This window comes from Terrapene carolina, unplaced genomic scaffold (assembly GCF_002925995.2).
Source record: "Terrapene carolina triunguis isolate 2854851 unplaced genomic scaffold, T_m_triunguis-2.0 Scaffold210, whole genome shotgun sequence".
NCBI lineage: Eukaryota > Metazoa > Chordata > Testudines > Emydidae > Terrapene > Terrapene triunguis.
The window spans coordinates 36,287,287-36,307,838 of record NW_020664561.1 but is presented as its reverse complement, the minus strand read 5'-3'; the positions used below and the strand labels follow the sequence as shown (position 1 = coordinate 36,307,838).

Here is a 20,552-nt window from a genome sequence, read left to right as displayed (position 1 = left end):
CCTAAGTGCTTCTCCAAATTAGTAAACTTACTTTTGGAATATTGGGCTCTTAGTAGAACTTAAATTATAGAGAGGATTTCTGTCATCACTGTTTAGCTGGTATCTGTTTCTAGTTCCAGTACTACTTCTATTCTATTCCACTTTTTTTTTTTTAATCCAAATGAGACCTCAATGGAGAAATTCAATTTCCAAGAACAGAGACCTAAAAAAGCCTCTCTCTCTCTCTCTCTGAAAAAAAGATGATTTAACGAACTATTGCTTTCACAGATAAATAGTTTTAGTTCAGTTTTTTTTCAAGGGCATTAACTCAGTTGAAGACTCTTGGGGGCACTATGGCTCCGTTGCTGAACTAGCACTTCAGATCTGAACCAGGAGAGTCCCCACCTGGTCTTGCATTAGGAGCATGGATGCAAGAGTGGTAATTGTTGCACTTATGTATAGCTTCAGAGAGCACCAATTGCAGGTAAGTATTTGGTCAATTGAAAATAAGACCATGTAGCCTTTGGGCCTACCAACAGGAGCTTTGTGAAAGGAAATGTTATGACTGGAATGTAAAGATGGGGGGTTTGATACGTTCATCAATGGGATTATGACTAAGTTGCCTGCAATGACAGGAGACTGGACTTGATGACCTAGAAGATCTCTTCTATAAGAACATAGGACTGGAATTGTTGGGACACCAAAGTACACATCTCAGTGTAAATTGGTTTGATTTATTAGGACCTCAGCTGCCTGATTCAGGAGTTTGTACCACTGAGCAAAATCAACTGCAGAAGCAACTTGAAAGCATTGTTAAGCAGCCTCACGTGATGACTCCAGTACCACAGCAGCTTGTGTTAGCCCCTCTGTCAATGGCTCAATCGACTACCTTAATGTCAGCCACGCTACCTATAACAAAAGTAAGTTACATTTTGTATACTGGCTTCTAATGAAAGTAGATTGATACTGTTTGGGGCAGTAGTTGGCACATCCATGTATAGTGTGGATCACAATGCACAAAACTAATGGAACACCATTTAACATAGTGCACTGTGAATAAGCACAACCTATTTATCTTGCATCTTACAAAATGTAGATTTTTTTTTTTAATACACCATTTCTGATCTCTTGAATAAGTGGGGCAGCACTAATTACAGTATATAGGGCAGAGGTTGAGTCAAAAAGTATGGTTACTGCATATTTAAATCTTGGTGTTTTGCTTTTCTTTGTGCTCAGATGAGTTAATGAATGTTTGTTTGTTAGAAAGATGGTTTGAGAGACTGGTAGCTTTGCTTTATGTTGAGTTAAAGGTGGTTTCCCACTATGGGGACAGATCTCTGCTTAACTTCAAAATTAAATATTCAAAAGGAACTGACCTAGTTTTAATGTAAACTAAGTCCATGATATGATTGGAAATGCTCAATTTTCAAAATAACCATACTACCTGTTAACTATTCTATTGTAGATTTATCTTAAACAACTCTTTTGTATGAGCTACCAAAAACAATAGCTGCTATCTGGACCTGTGTGTGAAAACACGCCATTTTGGTTAGATCAAACCATCTCATATCAACTAGTGTTGTTTCAACTATTCCAGCTGGAAACATGCATGCTCTCTCCCAGACCTTTTTCAGAAAAGTAAAAATATGTATTTGAGTATTTAGTGAGTTAGTGGCAAAGTGCATATATTGTATCTCTTCCAAACCAGAGGCAGCACAATGTTAGACCAAACCTAAGAGCTAAAAGCTTGTACTCATGGCCTCTAATTAGGCCTCAAATACTGGAGTGCAGGAATATTTGTATTTGCTGGTGGCTGTTCTTATGTCAACTTCATAATCTAGTAACTTTTTTGAGATTTCACCCTATTTAAATGACCGCAAAATAAATAAAACTGTAGTACACTTTTCTTCCAACTCTAAAGAAGAAAGCCTTACACCTGATGCTAGATTGTAACACTTTGCTGAAAATGTAGGTCTTGAACTTGTTTCTACAATTTTATATTTAACAGTTGTGGAGAAAAAATACAGAAGCTTTTGTCTAAAAAAAAAAAAAAACTAAACAAAAAAAGTTTCTCTTTTGCTATTTATCGTGGAATTGTGCCATTCTAGTTACTTGAAATATTCTATGTAAACTTTTGTTTTCTAGGTTAAAAAGGGTGTGAAAAGAAAGGCTGATACTACTACAATATCCACAGCAAGCTGTGAATCTTCTCCAGCACTTAATGAACCAAAAATTGCTAAAATATGTAGAGGAGAAAGTGAATGTAGTGTACCAGACAGTTATCTAAAGAAAGACTTGCCAGATTCTCAACAGCCACTTGAAGTTGTCAAAAATGTTCAATTATCAGAACAACTAAAGCATTGTAGTGAGATCCTTAAAGAAATGTTTGCAAAGAAACATGCATCATATGCTTGGCCTTTCTATAAACCTGTAGACATTACAGCTTTGGGGCTCAATGACCACCATGATACCATGAAATGCCCTATAGACCTTGGAACTATTAAGGTAAGGGGTTTTGGCTAGATTCACAACTCTGGTTTATTCTCGTGTGTAGGGGATTTATGGTCCTAAATTAAATATACCTTTTAAATTGAATCTGAAAATGTCATGAAGACTTGGTTCTTTAAGGAAAGTAAACTGAGGCACAAAGACTACATAACTTGCTGTACATAGTGTCTTATGGTTATTTATTTCATGTTGTTGATTAACTGGTAAAGTAATTAGTTTCCTTACTTGTAGGGTGAACTGAGCTTAAAAATTAGTAAAAGGGCTTAAATTACAGTTAAGACTTTTCACTCAAGCAAACGTCTGGTGGTGGTGCAAGCTTTCCAAGTCTCTAGCCTATCTGTATAAACCCATCAGGGCACATGTCAAAGTACCTTTTGGGTCACTTTATAAATGACTACTGTCAGCATATATAAAAACAGGCGATAGTCTCTATCGCTTTCCCAGTACTTAAGCATCACTCTAGCCCTTCAAGGCTCACTCTCATGATGCAATCTGAAACCTCAGACACCCAGATGTCTCAACTGTGTAAGCTCCCTGTTTTGTCTTAAACTTAACTGCTCCCCCATCTTAAGTGGTAGGGAGATAATTCAAACTTTGTCATGTTTGTCCCCATTTATAAGAAACAAAATAAGTCCTTTAGACAGTGTAGTCAATGACTGAAAAAATGGATACCTATTTTTATAAAATGTTGATTTCTAAAGTTGGGTTCCCAGACCCTGATTTAGCTACCTAAATAAGTGGCCTAAGTTTCAGAAGAGTTGAGAACTTAATGGCTCCCACTGACTTCAATGGAGTGGTCAGGTACTCAGTTCTTCTGAAAATTAGGCCACTTATTTAGGTAGCTAAATTAGGGTCTGGGAACCCAACTCTAAGTGCCCATATTTATTTTTATTTATTGAAAAACCTTGGCCTGGATTTATTTACAGAGTATTTCAGTCATCTACGTGACTTACAATACAAATTAAAGACAGGACACATGCAGAATAAATGCGGATTCCTTATAATCTATAACTGAACATTAGCTAAAGATTTTTGGTACTATAGCAGAAAGTTTAGTTATTCAAAACTTGTTAGTATCATAGCTTTAATTCAATAAAGTTATATTGCTGACAGTTAATATTTGCAACAGAATATTCTAAGTCAGAAGAGGCTAGGTGGTGTATGAGGTTGTGTGGTGGCTGCGATTTATTTATTTATTTTAAATGGTGGTTTTGGAGCTTCTGCAGTATGGTAACCCTACTGCACCAGATTTATTCTGATGCTGGAAGTATCAATCTTCCTTGACTTTTACATTTGGCGTTAAGTCCCAGATACATAGTCTGTATCTTAAACTTTAGATCGTCTAAAATGCAACTTCATTATTGTTTCCTCATAGAAGAAAATGGATAACTATGAATATAAAGATACACAAGAGTTTGCTGCAGATATTCGATTAATGTTTATGAATTGCTACAAATACAACTCTCCAGACCATGAAGTGGTTGCTATGGCAAGAAAACTGCAGGTGGGTTATCACTTAATAAATGAAACTGTGAGGAGTCCTTGTGGCACCTTAGACACTAACAAATTCTGGACCACCTAAGGTTCCCACTGTGGAGGTGTTCTGGTAATTAGTCTTGGAGAATTCTCTTCTGAGAGAAAGGAGAAATCATTGGGTGCTAGGTGACCTGTGACCATTCTAGGACATCTAGACCAATATAAAGAGATCAGTAAAGATGATATACTCTCCTATGAAGAGGTCCCAACATTTTTATTTATTTATTTATATTTTAGGATATCTTTGAGATGCAATTTGCCAAAATTCCAGATGAACCTGTTGCAAGTATACCACCGTCACTGCCCAAAACAGAAATAGCAAGTGCTTTTTCTAGTGAAAGCAGCAGTGATGACTCCTCTGAAGAAAGATCATCTGAAGATTCAGAAGAGGAAAGAACACGGCGCCTTGCAAAGCTTCAAGAGCAAGTAAGCAACAATGCTCTGTACAAAGTGCACGACGATTGTAGCCTGTGGTGGCTCTCGTTCACGTGTATCCATTCGAAGGTCTAGAACCATAAGCTGTCTGTAAACAGTTTTTTTAAATGTATGTACAAAAGTGTGCATTTGGGGTGGTGCAGAATTATTTTCTTATGTGGTAGCACATTGTGCTGTGGTTACTTTGTGGGAGATGGCAGGTTCTCTAACAGCAGGCTTAACTTTTTACATACTAGCTTCAGAGCCTTCAGTAGGCAGATGTTGATGATGATGATGATGATGATGAATAGGATATCTGCTACCTGTCTTTTTAAATGCATTGGATTAAAATTCCAAAAGTGCCTAAATCCAGTTGGTATTGCCTTGTTCTGAAGCCCTAATCACATTGGGCTCTTTGCACCTCTCAAGCAGTTGAAGAGGGAGCCAGTTAGCATCAAGACAAGTCACTTAGGGCAGTGGTTTTCAAACTGTGGGTCACGACCCTGCACTGGGTCACAGAATGGAAGGCACTGGGTCGCGGTGGCTCTGGTCAGCGCCACCGACTGGGCCATTAAAAGTCCCGTTGGTGGTGCTCAGGGCTGGCTCTAGGATTTTTGCCGCCCAAAGAAAAAAAAATACCCCCCCCCCCCCCGTTTTTAAATTACCCCACCCCCCGGCCCCGCCTCAACTCCGCCCCTTCCCCAAATCCCCAGCCCTGCCTCCTCCCCGCAGGCTCTCAAGCCTGGGAGGGAGGGGGAGCAGCGGCGCGCGAAACAACTGTTTCGCGCGCCGCGGCCGCTCGGGATCTGCCGCTCGGGATCTCCCCCTCCCTCCCAGGCAGCAGCAGCGGAGGTGAGCTAGGGCGGCCGCAGGGTCGACTTAACTCTGTAGTGTAGACCTGCCCTTAAGCTCTTTTGCTTACTCCAAATCCTACTGAGCTATGGTTCTAGCCTCTGGCTATTCAACTACCCCTTCCTTTTGTGTCCTTCCCAGGACTTTTTCTTTCATGGATATCCTTGCTGCCTTTATGCCTTTAGACTCTCTCTTAAAGCTACTTCACTTCATAAATTATCCCCATCCTAGGTTAACTACTTTCAGGCATGCTGACCTGGACTCTTAAATGCCTAACATCATAATGAAACTCCTTCAGGTTTTCAATCCGATGAGCAATCTAATTCTTTGTTTGTTTTGTCTTTGAATTTTGAGTGGTTCTAAAACTATCATGAATATCTTCAAGTTCTGTGGAAAGCAGGTCAATAAGATACTAGGCTACATTAGACTATTGTAAACAAGATTGTGACGTTTCTACTGATCCCTGCTGGATATGCCTGTCTGAGGAACAATATCAGTAGGAATTATTCTGGCATACTGTAAAGATCATAGGTCAAATCTAAAAATTTATTGCAAATCTAAGGGAATGTAATTAATCTATGACACCGTTTTCAACTCCTAATTTAAGAGGAGGCTGCATGCAGACTCTCTCATCCACAACCTCCAAATCCTAAGAATGAACAAGGCTACTACGTTATCAGTCTCCCTGCAGGCAAGAAAGCATCAGTGATAAGTTGCTTATAAATTTAATTGCACCACTGAAACTTAAACTCTTAACAAAATTCAAATTGGAACTTCTACAGCTCCTCTATTTTCTGTCAGTTTACAGTGTTGATAGCCTTCATAAAGGGACTGCAATCTTAGTATCATCTTACTCTCTTAAAAATATAATTTATTGAATTTTAATGAGCATAGCCACTGTGAGATTCCATCAGGACAATTACTGGTCTTTTTGCATCTCTGTCAAGATGCACAAATTCTGGCTAAAGTCCAGAGAAGTGCTACAAAATCTAATGAAAGATGGATGGGTTTTAGCTCTAAATTTCAGTGTGCTGAGCTACTTAATTGGGGAAAAAATGACTACTCAAACAGTATCAAGATGTGTGTTCTTCTCCATTTTGCTGAGGGCCGGGGGATTCATTGATTATCACCCTTACTTCTGCTTAACTGTTCTGCAGTGAACTATCCAGCTAATGTGTCTCAGTTGGACGAGTTATCCATCCTTTCCTCTTTTTTAATACCTATGCAATGTAAACTGGTCCTCTCTTTTTTTTAACTTGGACAAAACATGAATGTTGTCTCTGTAGGTGTTGTATAGTTCCAGCTGATTATGTTGAAGCCAGCACTTTATCTTGGTTTCAGTATAATTGTCTGCCAGATGACAAGACTTCCAAAATAGCTTGGACTTATTATGTGAAGACTCTGCCCCCCATCCTCTCTAGACTACCTTGCACAGAACCACCTCATAGGAGGTGGGCAAGTGGTGCACTGAGACACTTGAGCCCCAAGTTTCTCATGCTAAAGAGGAGCTTTGGGATGTTCCTGCAGGAAGACAGATTTTTTTTTTTTTTTTTTTATTTTTGGGAGGAGGATGGTAAGAGACAACCCTCATGTGCACATGTACCTGCTACAAATGGTCTCCCTCTTAATGCAAGCCCCCATTTTCCAAAGCTCCCCTCATCCTGTTTGTTCTACCTTCCAAAATCTTGTTACACCACTGAGTAAACACCCTCTCCATCCCTGCCCGGCTGCCAAAACTCTTCCATGGCCTTCAGGACCAGTTTCTCCTTCCCCCAATATTTTTCCTGTAATGACTATCAAGATGCTTAGTTTCTTTCCTTCTTTTCTTTGACAGCTTAAAGCTGTTCATCAGCAGTTGCGGGCTTTGGCCAAAACCTCCTTGCCCAAGCTGAGGAAGAAAAAAGGAAAGTCTAAAAAGGGGAAAAGAGGCAAAGAAAAATCCAAACACAAATATGTGAATCAAAAGAAGAAAAAGCTAAAGCAAAAAAAGAAATTGAAGAAAAAACTGTCTTTAAATATGTAAGTGTGAGGGTTGTGTGGGTGACATTATTTTAAATTGCTCTCAATGCGGCAAACTTTCTCTCTTGCAGTCAGTCAAAGAAAACAAAGCAGCAAGTCTCATTGGCACGTAAATCAGAAGATGAGGATAGTGCCAAGCCTATGAATTATGATGAAAAAAGGCAGTTGAGTTTGGACATAAATAAACTTCCTGGAGATAAGCTTGGAAAAGTAGTATATATAATACAGTCAAGAGAGCCTTCACTGAGAAACTCTAATCCTGATGAGATAGAAATAGACTTTGAAACTTTAAAAGCATCGACACTTAGAGAACTAGAGAAATACGTGATGGCTTGTTTAAGGAAAAGACCAAGAAAACATGGTGTGTGTATATATCATGGATAAACTCTACACAATATGTTTAGCCAGAATCTATTTTGGGTTTGGATGTAGCTCTTAATGTCTCTCTTTATTTCATATACAGCTAAGAAACCAGAGAAGTCAAAAGAAGAACTTAATTCTGAGAAAAAACGAGAGTTGGAAAAGAGGCTGCTGGATGTCAATGGGCAGTTAAACCCTAAAAAGCAAAACACCAAATGTAATGTGACCATTAGTTGTATTGCTCTGTTCTTTATAATGAGATTTCCTCCTGAGGTCTGTACTCTGGTGGGATTTCTTCCTTTTAGAATATTAGAAGCACTAAAAGTTGCCAGCCGTCACTTTTCTAACCTGCAAGAGTGGGAGATCTCTCCTATATTGCCTCAATTACACCACAACAGCAATTTAGTTGGTCAACTATTTTTTTCCTTCTGTCCCAGACTTTATCTGTTATAGAACCTTTTCTGTAACATTTTCTAAAAATATTAACAAAAGCTATCTTGTGCCTCATGGGGTTAGCATCTCTCAAGCAATGTGGGGTGCCAGGTAGACCATAGGAATTGCCAGTTGCACCAAAGCAAAGGTCTATATTTTGTGTGGCATCCTGCATCTGACAATGGCTAATAGCAAATGCTTCAGAAAAAGTTTCACTTAACCATGTTCCTCTTTTTCAAATCCTATTCTGGTGTGGTGGTGTGCATACTGAATTGGTTCTTTTCCATCTCCTTCATCTCTTCTTTCAGATGGTAAAGACACAGCCAAGTGCCTGCAAAAAGTGTGTAGTTAAAAATGGTCCATAAGAAATTTTCTTGGTCACTGGTTGCACCCACCAGTCTCGGAGCAGTGGGGTCCAGGGAGAGTGACATAAGGCTCTCTTGAACTCTAGTGTCAACAGATTAAATTCAACAGTAATTCAGCACGGAGGGTCTAATACTTCTGGAATGCATTGGTCAGGGGTCATTGTTTGGGTAAGGGCTCGTCTACAATTACAGCACTGCAGCACCACCACTGTAGTGCTTTGTGAAGACCCTACCTACACTGACGGGAGAGCTTCTCCAGTTGGTCTAGTTAGTTATTGCCTCTTGGGGAGGTGGAGTATGTCGATGGGAGAAGCCCTCCCATTGACATAGCATTGTCTAGGCCGAGAGTTAGGTCAGTGTAACTACGTCAGCCAGGGGTGTGGACTACTAAGTTGGTAGTATAGACCAAACCTAAGAATCTGCATCAATGCCAGCCTCTCCAACTCCCACTGCTGGATTCTGTTGGAGTTGTGCTCTGATCCCTTCAAAGTACTAAGCTATGTCAGTTATGAAGGATGTGACCAGGCTAGGGCTGTCAAGCGATTAAAAAAATTAATCACGATTAATTGCGCGATTCAACAATAATAGAATACCATTTATTTAAATATTTTTGGATGTTTCCTACATTTTCAAATATTGATTTCAATTACAACACAGAATACAAAGTGTACAGTGCTCATTTTATTTTTGATTCACAAGTATTTGCACTGTAAAAAAAGAAATATTATTTTTCAATTCACCTAATACAAGTACTGTAGTGCAATCTTTTTATCACGAAAGTTTAACTTACAAATGTAGAATTATGTGCAAAAAAACTGCCTTCAAAAATAAAACTATCTAAAATCTTAGAGCCTGCAAGTTCACTCAGTCCTACTTCTTGTTCAGCCAATCGCTAAGAGAAACAAGTTTGTTTACATTTACAGGAGGTAATGCTGCCCACTTCTTTCTTGCATCACCTGAAAGTGAGAACAGGCATTTGCATGGCACTGTTGTAGCTGGCGTCACAAGATATTTACGTGCCAGATGCGCTAAAGATTCATATGCCTCTTCATGCATCGGCCATAGTTCCAGAGGACATGTTTCCATGCTGATGACGCTTGTTTAAAAAAATAGTGGGTTAATTAAATTTGTGACTGTACCCCTTGGGGGAGAACTGTATGTCTCCTGCTCTGTTTACTCTCATTCTGCCATATATTTCATGTTATAGCAGTCTCGGTTGATGACCCAGCACATGTAGTTCCTTTTTAAGAACACTTTCACTGCACATTTGACAAAACACAAAGAAGACACCAATGTGAGATTTCTAAAAATAGCTACAGCACTGGACCCAAGTTTTAAGAATCTGAAGTGCCTTCCAAAATCTAAGAAGGATGAGGTGTGGAGCATGTCTTCAGAAGTCTTAAAAGAGCAACGCTCAGATGCGGAAACTACAGAACCCTAACCACCAAAAAAGAAAAGCAACCTTCTGCAAGTGGCATCTGATTCAGATTATGAAAATGAACATGCAGCGGTCCGCACTGCTTTAGATCATTATTGACCAGAACCCATCGTCAGCATGGACGCATGTCCTCTGGAATGGTGGTTGAAGCAGCAAGGGACATAATCTTTAACGCATCTGGCATGTAAATACCTTGTGGCAAACGTCTGTTCTCCCTTTCGAGTGCCATTGTAAATGAGAAGCAGACAGCATTATCTTCTGCAAATGTAAACAAACATTTTTGTCTGAGCGATTAGCTGAAAAAGAAGTAGAACTGAGTGGACTTGTAGGCTCTAAAATTTGACATTGTAGAAAACATCAAAAAAATTAAATGGTATTCTGTTTAGCAGTGTGATTAATCATGATTAATTTTTTTAATCGCTTGACAGCCCTAAAAAATACTTTTTTATCACTTTTACAGTGCAAATATTTGTAATAAAAATAATGTAGATTTGATTTCAATTACAACACAATACAGTACATATTAATGTAGAAAAACTTCCAAAATATTTAATAAATTTCAATTGGTATTCTATTGTTGAACAGTATGATTAAAACTCATTAATCACAATTAATTTTTTTGAGTTAATAGCATGAGTTAACTGCGATTAATCGACAGCCCTAATTCAGGCGTCTGCTACCTTGGCACATTGGGGTAAAACTCTATTGAAGTTCTGCTCTTAAGATGAGACCCCTAACTATCCAGTAAAGTGCACTTCAAGGCGTGAGTCAAGAAACTTGCTCGGCTCTTCCTTGCTCAGAACTACTAGAGCTTCCAATGACTTCAGATGGGGGGGGGGGGGGTGGCCCTGGATAGATCTAGCAACTTTTACTGATGGTTTTTATAGTAGTGTGACAAAGATAGCACTGCTTCTTTACAGTTTTGAGGCATTATCCTAGCATAATCAATGTGGAACTTCTACACCATATGGATTGACACCAAGCCTATACCCTAGTCTTCAGCACCTTCTATGCACACATTATCAGGCCTACATTTTCCAGTGGAGCCAGAGATGATGCCTGTTCTAGTCCAGTAGATTCTCTCTCCTGGCTCACCTTGAGATGGATCTCTTATAAGGGTAGGTAAACCATGACGGTATAGCCAACTTGGGATGGTGGAGAAATTATAAAAACACTCCTGCCCCAGAAGTGGTACAGGGTGAGTAATGTGTGCCTACTGTTGCTCATAGTGACTCAATCCTTACTATCAGACTCTTCTAGAAAGTCAGTTACAACAGAAGCAAAAAAATCAGTATACACAGTTATGCTTCTACAGCCCCAGACCCTGATTTTAGATAATGTAAAATGCACCATCTTCCCATTTAACATTCCTTTTGTATGCTGCTTGCATTGCAAACTATAAGTCCCACACAATAGACAAATATCACAACTGAAGCTCTATATAGCTCATTTTCTCTGCATTGGACACTAAACTGGAAAGTCTGGGGCCTTGTCTCCAACAGGGGAAGACAAACAAGATAGATTTACTGAGCATGGGAGCAATTAAAGAGAGTGGTAGAATAAGAACTGAGGCTTGACTTCACTTAGTTCTCAAGTTCAATCTAAATCTTGATTCCCCTGGATTCTGTAGGGAAAGACTTCACATTGGGTGGCTACAGTAGAAAATCAATCCATGCTCTGAATCCTGCATTTTGGAAAAATGCTACTGAACTCAGGGGGAGGAGGAGGAACCATGAAATACCTGATAGAAAATTTACTTTAATGGTCCTTTACTGTTTCCTGGGACAGGGAGAAAATCCTATCTGCATTCACTTTAGAAAGTGCAAAATACTTCCATTTTAATTCCTGAGTTAAGGGTGGAGGAAAAAACTGAATTAGGTTACAGTTTGGTTTGGGGTTTTTTGGGGGGGAGAGGGGAGGGAGGATAAAGAGTTGTCAATTCTGTTCCAACTAATGTATTTTTAGCAACACTTCAATATTTTTAGACATGCTTTCTGCATAGACTTGTGGAAGAAAGAACAAATATCTGAAGTGGAACTGTTTGCGTGGCTGGCTATTTTATTCTGCATCTTGATGTGCTTTCTGACCAGGAACTGCCACTATTACACATTTAGGAACATCTGAATTGCCATACCAAACTGGATCAGTGGTCCGTCTAATCCAGTATTCGGTTTCTGGCACCAGTACCAAATGCTTCAGAGAGAGGTGCAATAATCTCCATAATAGAAATGTACATCTCTCACATCTATCTTCAGGGCATCTTCATGCTTTTGTTTGTGGTATCTTATGTACGTAGGCATATTTATCTCCCCAAAACTGGTACTAATGGTCCCATATCTAACAGTTAGTTGCAGCTTTCTTCTTGTCAACTGTCTGTAATGGGCCACACTCTTATCACTTCAAAAGTTATTTTTCCTCCCTTGGTATCCCGCTGTTAATTGATTTATCTCGTTAGACTGACCTCACACTTGGTAAAGCAACCCCCATCCTTTCATATATTTATATTTCATATATTTATACCTGCTCCCGTATTTTCCACTCCATGCATCTGATGAAGTGGGTTCTAGCCCACGAAAGCTTATGCCCAAATAAATTTGTTAGAACGAGGAGTCCTTGTGGCACCTTAGAGACTTTCTTCTTAAGTTAGCTATTCTGGAGCTTTAGCCTGCAAAAACAAGGACTGTTGTGGAACTCTCTCCAAATCTTAATCTCCACTGAGTTAAATTGTTTATCTTTTCTTTAGGGTAGCAAAAATCTCTTTTGGTATTAAAAAGGACTAAGTTAGACTCCAACAGGCCAGCGTGCACCCAAACAATGGCAGGTACATGTTGTCGTCCTTGTGAATAGTGGACAGAGATTTAGCAAAGGTAGTCTTGGCAGTCACTCAGATGGAGCGCATCTGAGTGTGGCTTTATTAATCTTAACGCTAGGGCTGTCAATTAATCACAGTTGACTCTCTCAATTCTTTTTTTTTAGTTAATCATGATTAATCGCAATTTTAATTGCAGTTTAAAAAATAGAATACCAATTGAAATTTATTAAATATTTTGCATGTTTTTCTACACTTTCATATATATTGTATTCTGTGTTGTAAATGAAATCAAAAAGTGTACAAAAACAAAACAATATAAAACTTCAGAGCCTACAAGTCTACTCAGTCTTCCTCGTTCAGCCAAGCGCTAAGACAAACAAGTTTTGTTTACATTTATAGGAGATAATGCGGTCCTCTTCTTAGAATCATAGAAGATTAGAGTTGGAAGAGACCTCAGGAGGTCATCTAGTCCAAGCCCCTGCTCAAAGCAGGACCAACCCCAACTAAATTATACCAACCAGGGCTATGTCAAGGCGGGCCTTAAAAACCTCTAAGGTTGGAGATTCCACCACCTCCCTAGGTAACCCATTCCAGTGCTTCATCACCCTCCTAATGAAATAGTTTTTCCTAATATCCAACCTAGACCTCCCCCACTGCAACTTGACACCATTACTCCTTGTTCTGTCATCTGGTACCACTGAGAACAGTCTAGATCCATCCTCTTTGGAACCCCCCTTCAGGTAGTTGAAGGCTGCTATCAAATCCCCCCCTCACTCTTCCTCTTCTGCAGACTAAATAAGTCCAGTTCCCCCAGCCTTTCCTCATAAGTCATGTGCCCCAGCCCCCTAATCATTTTTGTTGCCCTCCGATGTACTCTCTCCAATTTGTCCAGATCCTTTCTGTAGTGGGGGGCCCAAAACTGGACACAATACTCCCGATGTGGCCTCACCAGTGCCGAACAGAGGGGAATAATCACTTCCCTCGATCTGCTGGCAATGCTCCTACCTTGCAATGCTAGCTTCAAAAGTATTTACGTGCCAGATATGCTAAACATTCGTTTGCCTCTTTGTGCTTTGGCCACCATTCCATAAGACATGCTGCTGACGCTTGTTAAAAAAAATAATGCATTAATTAAATTTGTGATACAATTCCCCCCCAAGGAGTTCAATGTCCCTTGCTCTGTTTTACCCACTTTCTGCCATACATTTCATGTTATAGCCGTCTCGGATGATGACCCAGCACAAGTGGTTCATTTTAAGAACACTTTCACTTCAGATTTGACAGAACGCAAAGAAGGTACCAATGTGAGATTTCTAAAGATAGCTACAGCACTTGACCCAAGATTTAAGAATCTGAACTGCCTTCCAAAATCTGATCGGGACGGGGTGTGGAACATGCTGTCAGAAGTCTTAAAAGAGCAACACTCCGATGCGGTAACTACAGAACCCCAACCCCCAAAAAAGAAAATCCACCTTCTGCTGGTGGCATCTGACTCAGATAATGAAAATGACCATGTGTCGGTCTGCACTGCTTTGGATTGTTATTGAGTAGAACCCATCATCAGCATGGATGCATGTGCCCTGGAATGGTGGTTGAAGCATGAAGGGGCATATGAATCTTTAGCACATCTGGTACGTAAATATCTTGCGACACTGGCTATGACAGTGCCATGAATGCCTGTTCTCACTGTCCTGTGACATTGTAAACAAGAAGCAGGCAACATTATCTCCTGCAAATGTAAACAAATTTTTTGTCTGAGCAATTGGCTGAACAAGAAGTAGGACTGAGTGGACTTGTGGGATCTCAAATTTTACATTGTTTTATTTTTGAATGAAGTTTATTTTGTACATAATTCTACATTTGTAAATTCAACTTTCATGATAGAGATTGCACTACAGTACTTGTAATAAGTGAATTGCAAGATATTATTTCTTGTTTTTTATAGTGCAAATACTTTTAATCAAAATAAATATAAAGTGAGCACTGTACACTTTGTATTCTGTTGTAATTGAAATCAATATTTGAAAATGTAGAAAACATCCAAAAATATTTAAATAAATGGTATTCTATTATCAACAGTGCGATTAACCATGATTAATTTTTTTCACTTCACAGCCCTACTTAACATATATATTCATAAGACTTTCAGTGCTATATGTACTTTTAACTTCCTTTTCTTATCTTGCAGCTGAAAATAACACTATACCAAAGATTATTGGTGGACCAAGGCGATTGAGTGAGAGTAGCAGCAGCAGCTCCTCCTCAGACTCTAGCAGCAGCAGCACTAGCAGTGATTCTAGCTCTTCAGATACCAATGACTCTGAATCAGGTCAGATAACCTCATTGTATAGCATCTGCCTCTTGATATACAGGACCTGATGCTTCAGAATTTACAAAAGAAGCTTCAGTTTGCATACTTCTAGGCCTACGGAGTTGCTATATGTTCCAGGGTGCCATAGTCTAGTCAAATGCTATGAAGTAGAAATACTGAAACTCTTTTTACAGATAAAACTTCTCTAGAAAAGTACTTTTTTTTTTTTTTAGTGGCAAACTGAAATTGGGAATGAAAACTTCTAGTAGCAAAATGTAAGTGTCTGTACTGGAGCGTGTCATAAACTATATGCTAGGTTACTTAAAAGTATTAAGCTCTTCTTTTAAAAGCATACTTTCATCTAATTCAAAGTTGTCTAAAAACTGTGTTGCCTAAATGTTTGTAACAACATGATTACTATAATGGGATGACTATAGAAATATTTTGTTTGTGTGTAGGCCTACAACCTAGCAGCAAAACTCTTTTTAAGAAATAGAAAAATAAATTGTTGGGGAGGGATGAGGGCAAGTGTAGTACCAAAACTCTTACCAATAGCATTTCTAATGATCATACTTCAAACTGATATTTTCCCAAAAAAACAAAGTTAGAGTTAATTGAAATTGTTTTTACAGTGTTCCGTTCTGAAATGCAATTTGCAGTGCAGTCTGGATTGAAAACAATCCCAGATTGCTGAAAGATTGTGAGTGTCTTTGACTACTGTATGCATGAGGTGCATATCTGTGTGGGAGGAGAGGAATGAGACTTAGTATCGTGTATTATTCCTTTGAACTTTTTCAAACTGTTCAATATAAATGTATATAGTGGGGCTGTTTCAAACTCTAATTAAAGTATAGCTCAATATTTAGGCCCTGTTTACATGTCGGGGGAAAAAAATGTTATTTTCCCAGTGTAATCTTTTTCCCAATAATGTGTTTTAGCATCTAGTATAGAAGAGGGTTTAAGTGGTCATTAACCTAGCTCATTTTTCCAGGGTGGTTCTTGTCTTAGACTCTCTGTACACTGATTTTGGGGAACAAACTTAAAATTATTCAAATTGCAGGTAAAGCTGCTATACATGATGAGATCCTCTGAAGGACTGATATACTCTGTCTTGCATAAAATGCTCACCCTTGCAGTTTACTGAACAATCAGTGACTAGGATGACCATATTTCCCTATGCTGAATACAGGACACCTGGTAAAATTACTCGTATTCAAGCAAGTTCAACAGCAATCAATCAGAACTATGCAGTACAACCGTTCAAATTAACATCAAGTTGACTGAGCCCCTATTAAAAAGAAATACTGCATAGTTGGATTCTTTTTATTTGCCTTCTTATCTTTAAGGCTTTAGGGTTCACATGGGGAGAGCTCTCTCACACTCACACTCATACACATGATGGGGGGGCGACCGACCCTCCCTGCCTGGCGCTCTGTCTTTCGTGCCTGGCTGGGCCCCCAGACCGGACCCACCTCACCTGGTGCTGCACCTTCCCAAGGCAACACATGGGAGGGGGCACATAGGATCACATGGCCCCCTCAGATTTCTGTGAGGGTTCACACCAGAATGTGGCCAGCAGCAGTCTTTCAGCTCTGTGCAGGAGGGAAGGGACAGGAGCTGCTTCCAGCCAGAGGGGAAAGGAAGGAATGACCTGGCCTGTGTCTTTGCAGAGCTCATCTATTTCCCCACCCCCTTCCCACCCCCTCTGTGGCTGGAAGCAGCTTGTCCCTTCCTGCCCCTATAGTGTTCAAAGGCAGCTAATGGCCGCTGACAAAACCCAGCTGTCTCCTGTCCCCTGGCCACAGCACAGGCAGGAAGGGGCTAAGCCCTAAGGATGCATTGTGCACTAGGGCCCAGGGAACCTGGCTGCAGGAGCTTCAGTGAGCCTGGCCAGAGAGGTGGCTCAGCAGCAGAGTTGCCTAGGGGATGGAGCAGCCCCACGCTCCTTGGGGGGGCAGGAACCAGGGCGGGCGTGTGTGTGAAAAAGATGGTAAGCCCTGCCTGGGGGGGTGGGGGCTGCTGTGGAGCCTGCAGGGTCGGGGTGTGAACAGGTTGGAAATTGCTCCCCACCTCTCCAGAGCTTAGCTGAGGGGCAGAGAGGCTTCCCTGGGCCAGCACTGTACGGGGCTTTGGCACACACCGAGCTAGGTTCCTACTGGCCAGCACCCTGGACCAGAGGGTCTTGGGCTTTCCTGGGGTGCTGGCCCAGCCAGAGGCAGTGGGGGAAGGAAGGAGCCTGCCAGCCAGGCTGTTGGTAAGCTGAGCATTCCGACCAGGGGCTAGTTCTCTGCCCGGCTGGGGAGGGGGGGGGGGATATGGAGCAGCAGCGGGGCTGGAGGGGGTGAAGGGACAAAGCAGGGAGAGGACAGCGAGAGGGGAAACACATAAAGGGCTGATGAGTGGGCAATAGAGGCGACACGTAACTGGCCGCTGCCTGCACGCACCAGCGGCCGCACATTGCAGCCTGCGCTGGCCAGAAAAGGGACGGGGGGTGAGGCCCTGCTGGCTGAGAGCCGGCATGCAGCAGGGGCTGCACTTATGGACCAGCAGGGGCAGCGGCCGGCCCTGCGTGCTGCAGCTTCACCCCGCCACCAGCCTTGTACACCCGCCCCCATCATCAGTCACTGGACCCTCCCACTCAGCTGGTGGGAGGGCAGCTGGCGAGTAGAGATCTGGCCAGCAGCAAGACCCACCAGTACTGGTGGGGGGAGACAGAAAATACGGGACAATTTGCCCATTCTAAAGAAAAAGTCGGGACATCTGCACAAGGGCTTAAATGCGAGACTGTCCCTTTAAAAACAGGACATCTGGTCACCCTATCAGTGACCACAATATCCAGCACTGAAGTTGATGTCTGTCTAAGTCAGGGGTCGGCAACCTTTCAGAAGTGATGTGCTGAGTCTTCATTTATTCACTCTAATTTAAGGTTTTGCGTGCCAGTAATACATTTTAACGTTTTTAGAAGGTCTCTTTCTATAAGTCTATAATATATAACTAAACTATTGTTGTATGTAAAGTAAATAAGGTTTTAAAAATGTTTAAGAAGCTTCATTTAAAATTAAATTAAAATGCACAGCCCCCCGGACTGGTGGCCAGGACCTGGGCAGTGTGAGTGCCACTGAAAATCAGCTCATGTGCTGCCTTTGGCACGCATGCCATAGGCTGCCCATCCCTGGTCTAAGTGTTTAAAACCAGAACATCGAGCTCAGAATTTTTGAAACTTTCTGGGCTCTACAATAGTTGCCTGGAAGATGGAAGCATATTCTTTGGTGTAAAGGATTTTTTCTCTTGTAGCTGGAATTAATTTTCATGACCAGCACAACATTTCAGCCAGTTTTATATAGGCGTTAGTTCATCTCAAGGTGGCGTTGACTCTAATTGGTCTGGGAATGCCACTAAGCTATGATACTTCTGTCTTGCAATTTAAACTTAAGTTTAGAAATTTTGTTTTACTGAGCCATCTGTCACTACTTCAAATGTCTAATCGTTTCACATATACTGAATGACAATCTTTAAGTAAAAATAGAAGTAGTCTAAAAACATACAGAATGTATTTTGAACTTGAAATCACGCTGTTAATTGAAAACTGACATGCAGTCCACTGCTACGGCAAGTTTTCAGCTAGAAATACAGCTGCCTTTCACTTTAAATATTTTATACGCTGCCATTGATTTTAAAATATCTATTCTGAAAGCCATGTACACCAATTTTAATTGTTAATCACTTTTTGTAATATACCATTTCATCGGAAATAAAAATATGGATGTAGTTAATGGATATTCTAAGGGCATGTCTACACTTTGAGCTGGAGATGTAACTTCTAGCTCGAGGAGACATAAAGGTGATAGCTGATTGAGCTAGCACACTAAAAATAGAGCATGCCGGTGGTAGCAGGAGGGGCTACCTGCCCTGAATATGTGCCTATGGTCTTGGATGGGTATGTACTTGAGGCTGCTAGCTGTCTAGGGCTGCTTTAAGTTATATTGGGGGCTGTTCCAGCCACTGGAGCATGCCAAAATACCATAGCCTCATCTCTGCTTAGGCTGGAAGCTCTGTGCTGCCCACTGAATCCCACCCTTAGTCTGTGGTTTCTTTACACTTATACAATACAAAAAATTACATTAAAGTGGCAATGGCAGCTAAGATATAAATCCCATTAGGGCCCTATATGTGTGTCCCATTGACGTCACAAAGTTAAGCATGTGTGTAACACCACTGAACAGGAGTAAGCTCTCTGGGACAGGGACGTCCGTTCAGTTCCCACAACAATGGGTCTTGGACCTCTAGGTGCTACTGCAATACAGATAAAAATGTCCTGATGTGAATCGTACAACAGATGTGAAATCGGAGTTTCTCACTTACTTTATTGATGATTACAGAAATAGGCTCAAAGCCAAATGGAACCAGACAGAATGGTGTGACTTCTAAAGAACAAATGGAGGTAAATTCACATTTCTCTTTTGTTAGAATGCATATAACTTTAGATCTAGATTAAAAGGTTTGTCATTCACTGCGTAGTGTTGTTTGCTGAAATCACTTAAATTGCTTTGTTCTCTGTTGTTTGATACTAAAATCTTGAACATTTAACTAGATTCTAATTTTGTTTACCTCACTCATAGGGTGGAACAAAGTTTGTTTGCTGCAGAAGTTCAAAGTTACGCATATTGCTGGAACACTCTGGCTAGACCTAGCCCAGCTGCTGGGGTGGGAGCAGCATTTGGGGATCCTCTTCCTTCACTACAGATGGGGGGGGGGGGGAAACAGGGTCTGAGGAAAAATATGGAGGCAACATTTACCTAAAAATGGTTAACAAGGTTTATTTTTTAAGTGTCTTTAACACAGTCTCACCCTTCACATATTAAAGTGAATCAACCTAATAAACCATGCTAAGCACACTAAGGTCTCCTCTTAGCTATAAGCATACAAATCTTCAAGTAAAATATTAGTTCAGATATAGTGACAGATGTAGGAAGTATCCAAAACATTACAGCATCATCTGAACAATGAGCAAGATTTAAGAGGAACTAGCCTAACATGAAACTAAATATATAGAACTCTTTAGCTCTCTTTTTCCAATAAACAAACAAACCACCTATTCCACTCCTGTGAATACCCATCTTATATACCAGTGCAGCTGCTTGCCTGTGACCCTCCCATTGCCCATGCTCATCCTTCAGAATGTACTCTGAAAGATCCCCAGTGGGAGGTGTGGCGGGGAGGAGAGGCTGCAGCTCGTATTTCAAAGTACTTTTACAAGAAACTTCCACATCAGTTTGCCCACACTGGACTCAATTCCCTTCCCTCTCCCCCTTCCTGGAAGAGTTTGAGTACCGCTCCTGTGCTTCAAATATACTGCTCCTCCTTTCAGAGCAGAGTACTTAGCCACATAGAAAAATCAGATGGCAAACTTAACTGGCCTTCTTTATTCAATGGCTGTTTATTCACCCTCCGTTATAGAGGGATTATGCAAGACCTCTTCTTAGACTATGCCTTTCACTCAGGCTCTGATCCTGCAAAGACTTAAGC

General features: G+C 40.8%; 1 protein-coding gene across 1 annotated transcript in view; it reads left to right on the top strand.

Annotated features, from left to right (window-relative positions):
- Positions 1 to 20,552, top strand: part of LOC112124179 (bromodomain testis-specific protein-like) — a 44,242-nt gene that overhangs the window by 9,034 nt on the left and 14,656 nt on the right. Inside the window, exons 4-12 of the mRNA XM_026655632.1 lie at positions 721 to 899; positions 2,125 to 2,484; positions 3,863 to 3,991; positions 4,261 to 4,449; positions 7,124 to 7,308; positions 7,380 to 7,669; positions 7,772 to 7,885; positions 14,904 to 15,044; positions 19,406 to 19,467. Of these exons, the coding sequence (XP_026511417.1) occupies positions 721 to 899; positions 2,125 to 2,484; positions 3,863 to 3,991; positions 4,261 to 4,449; positions 7,124 to 7,308; positions 7,380 to 7,669; positions 7,772 to 7,885; positions 14,904 to 15,044; positions 19,406 to 19,467 (1,649 nt within the window). The remainder of the gene's footprint in view (positions 1 to 720; positions 900 to 2,124; positions 2,485 to 3,862; positions 3,992 to 4,260; positions 4,450 to 7,123; positions 7,309 to 7,379; positions 7,670 to 7,771; positions 7,886 to 14,903; positions 15,045 to 19,405; positions 19,468 to 20,552) is intronic.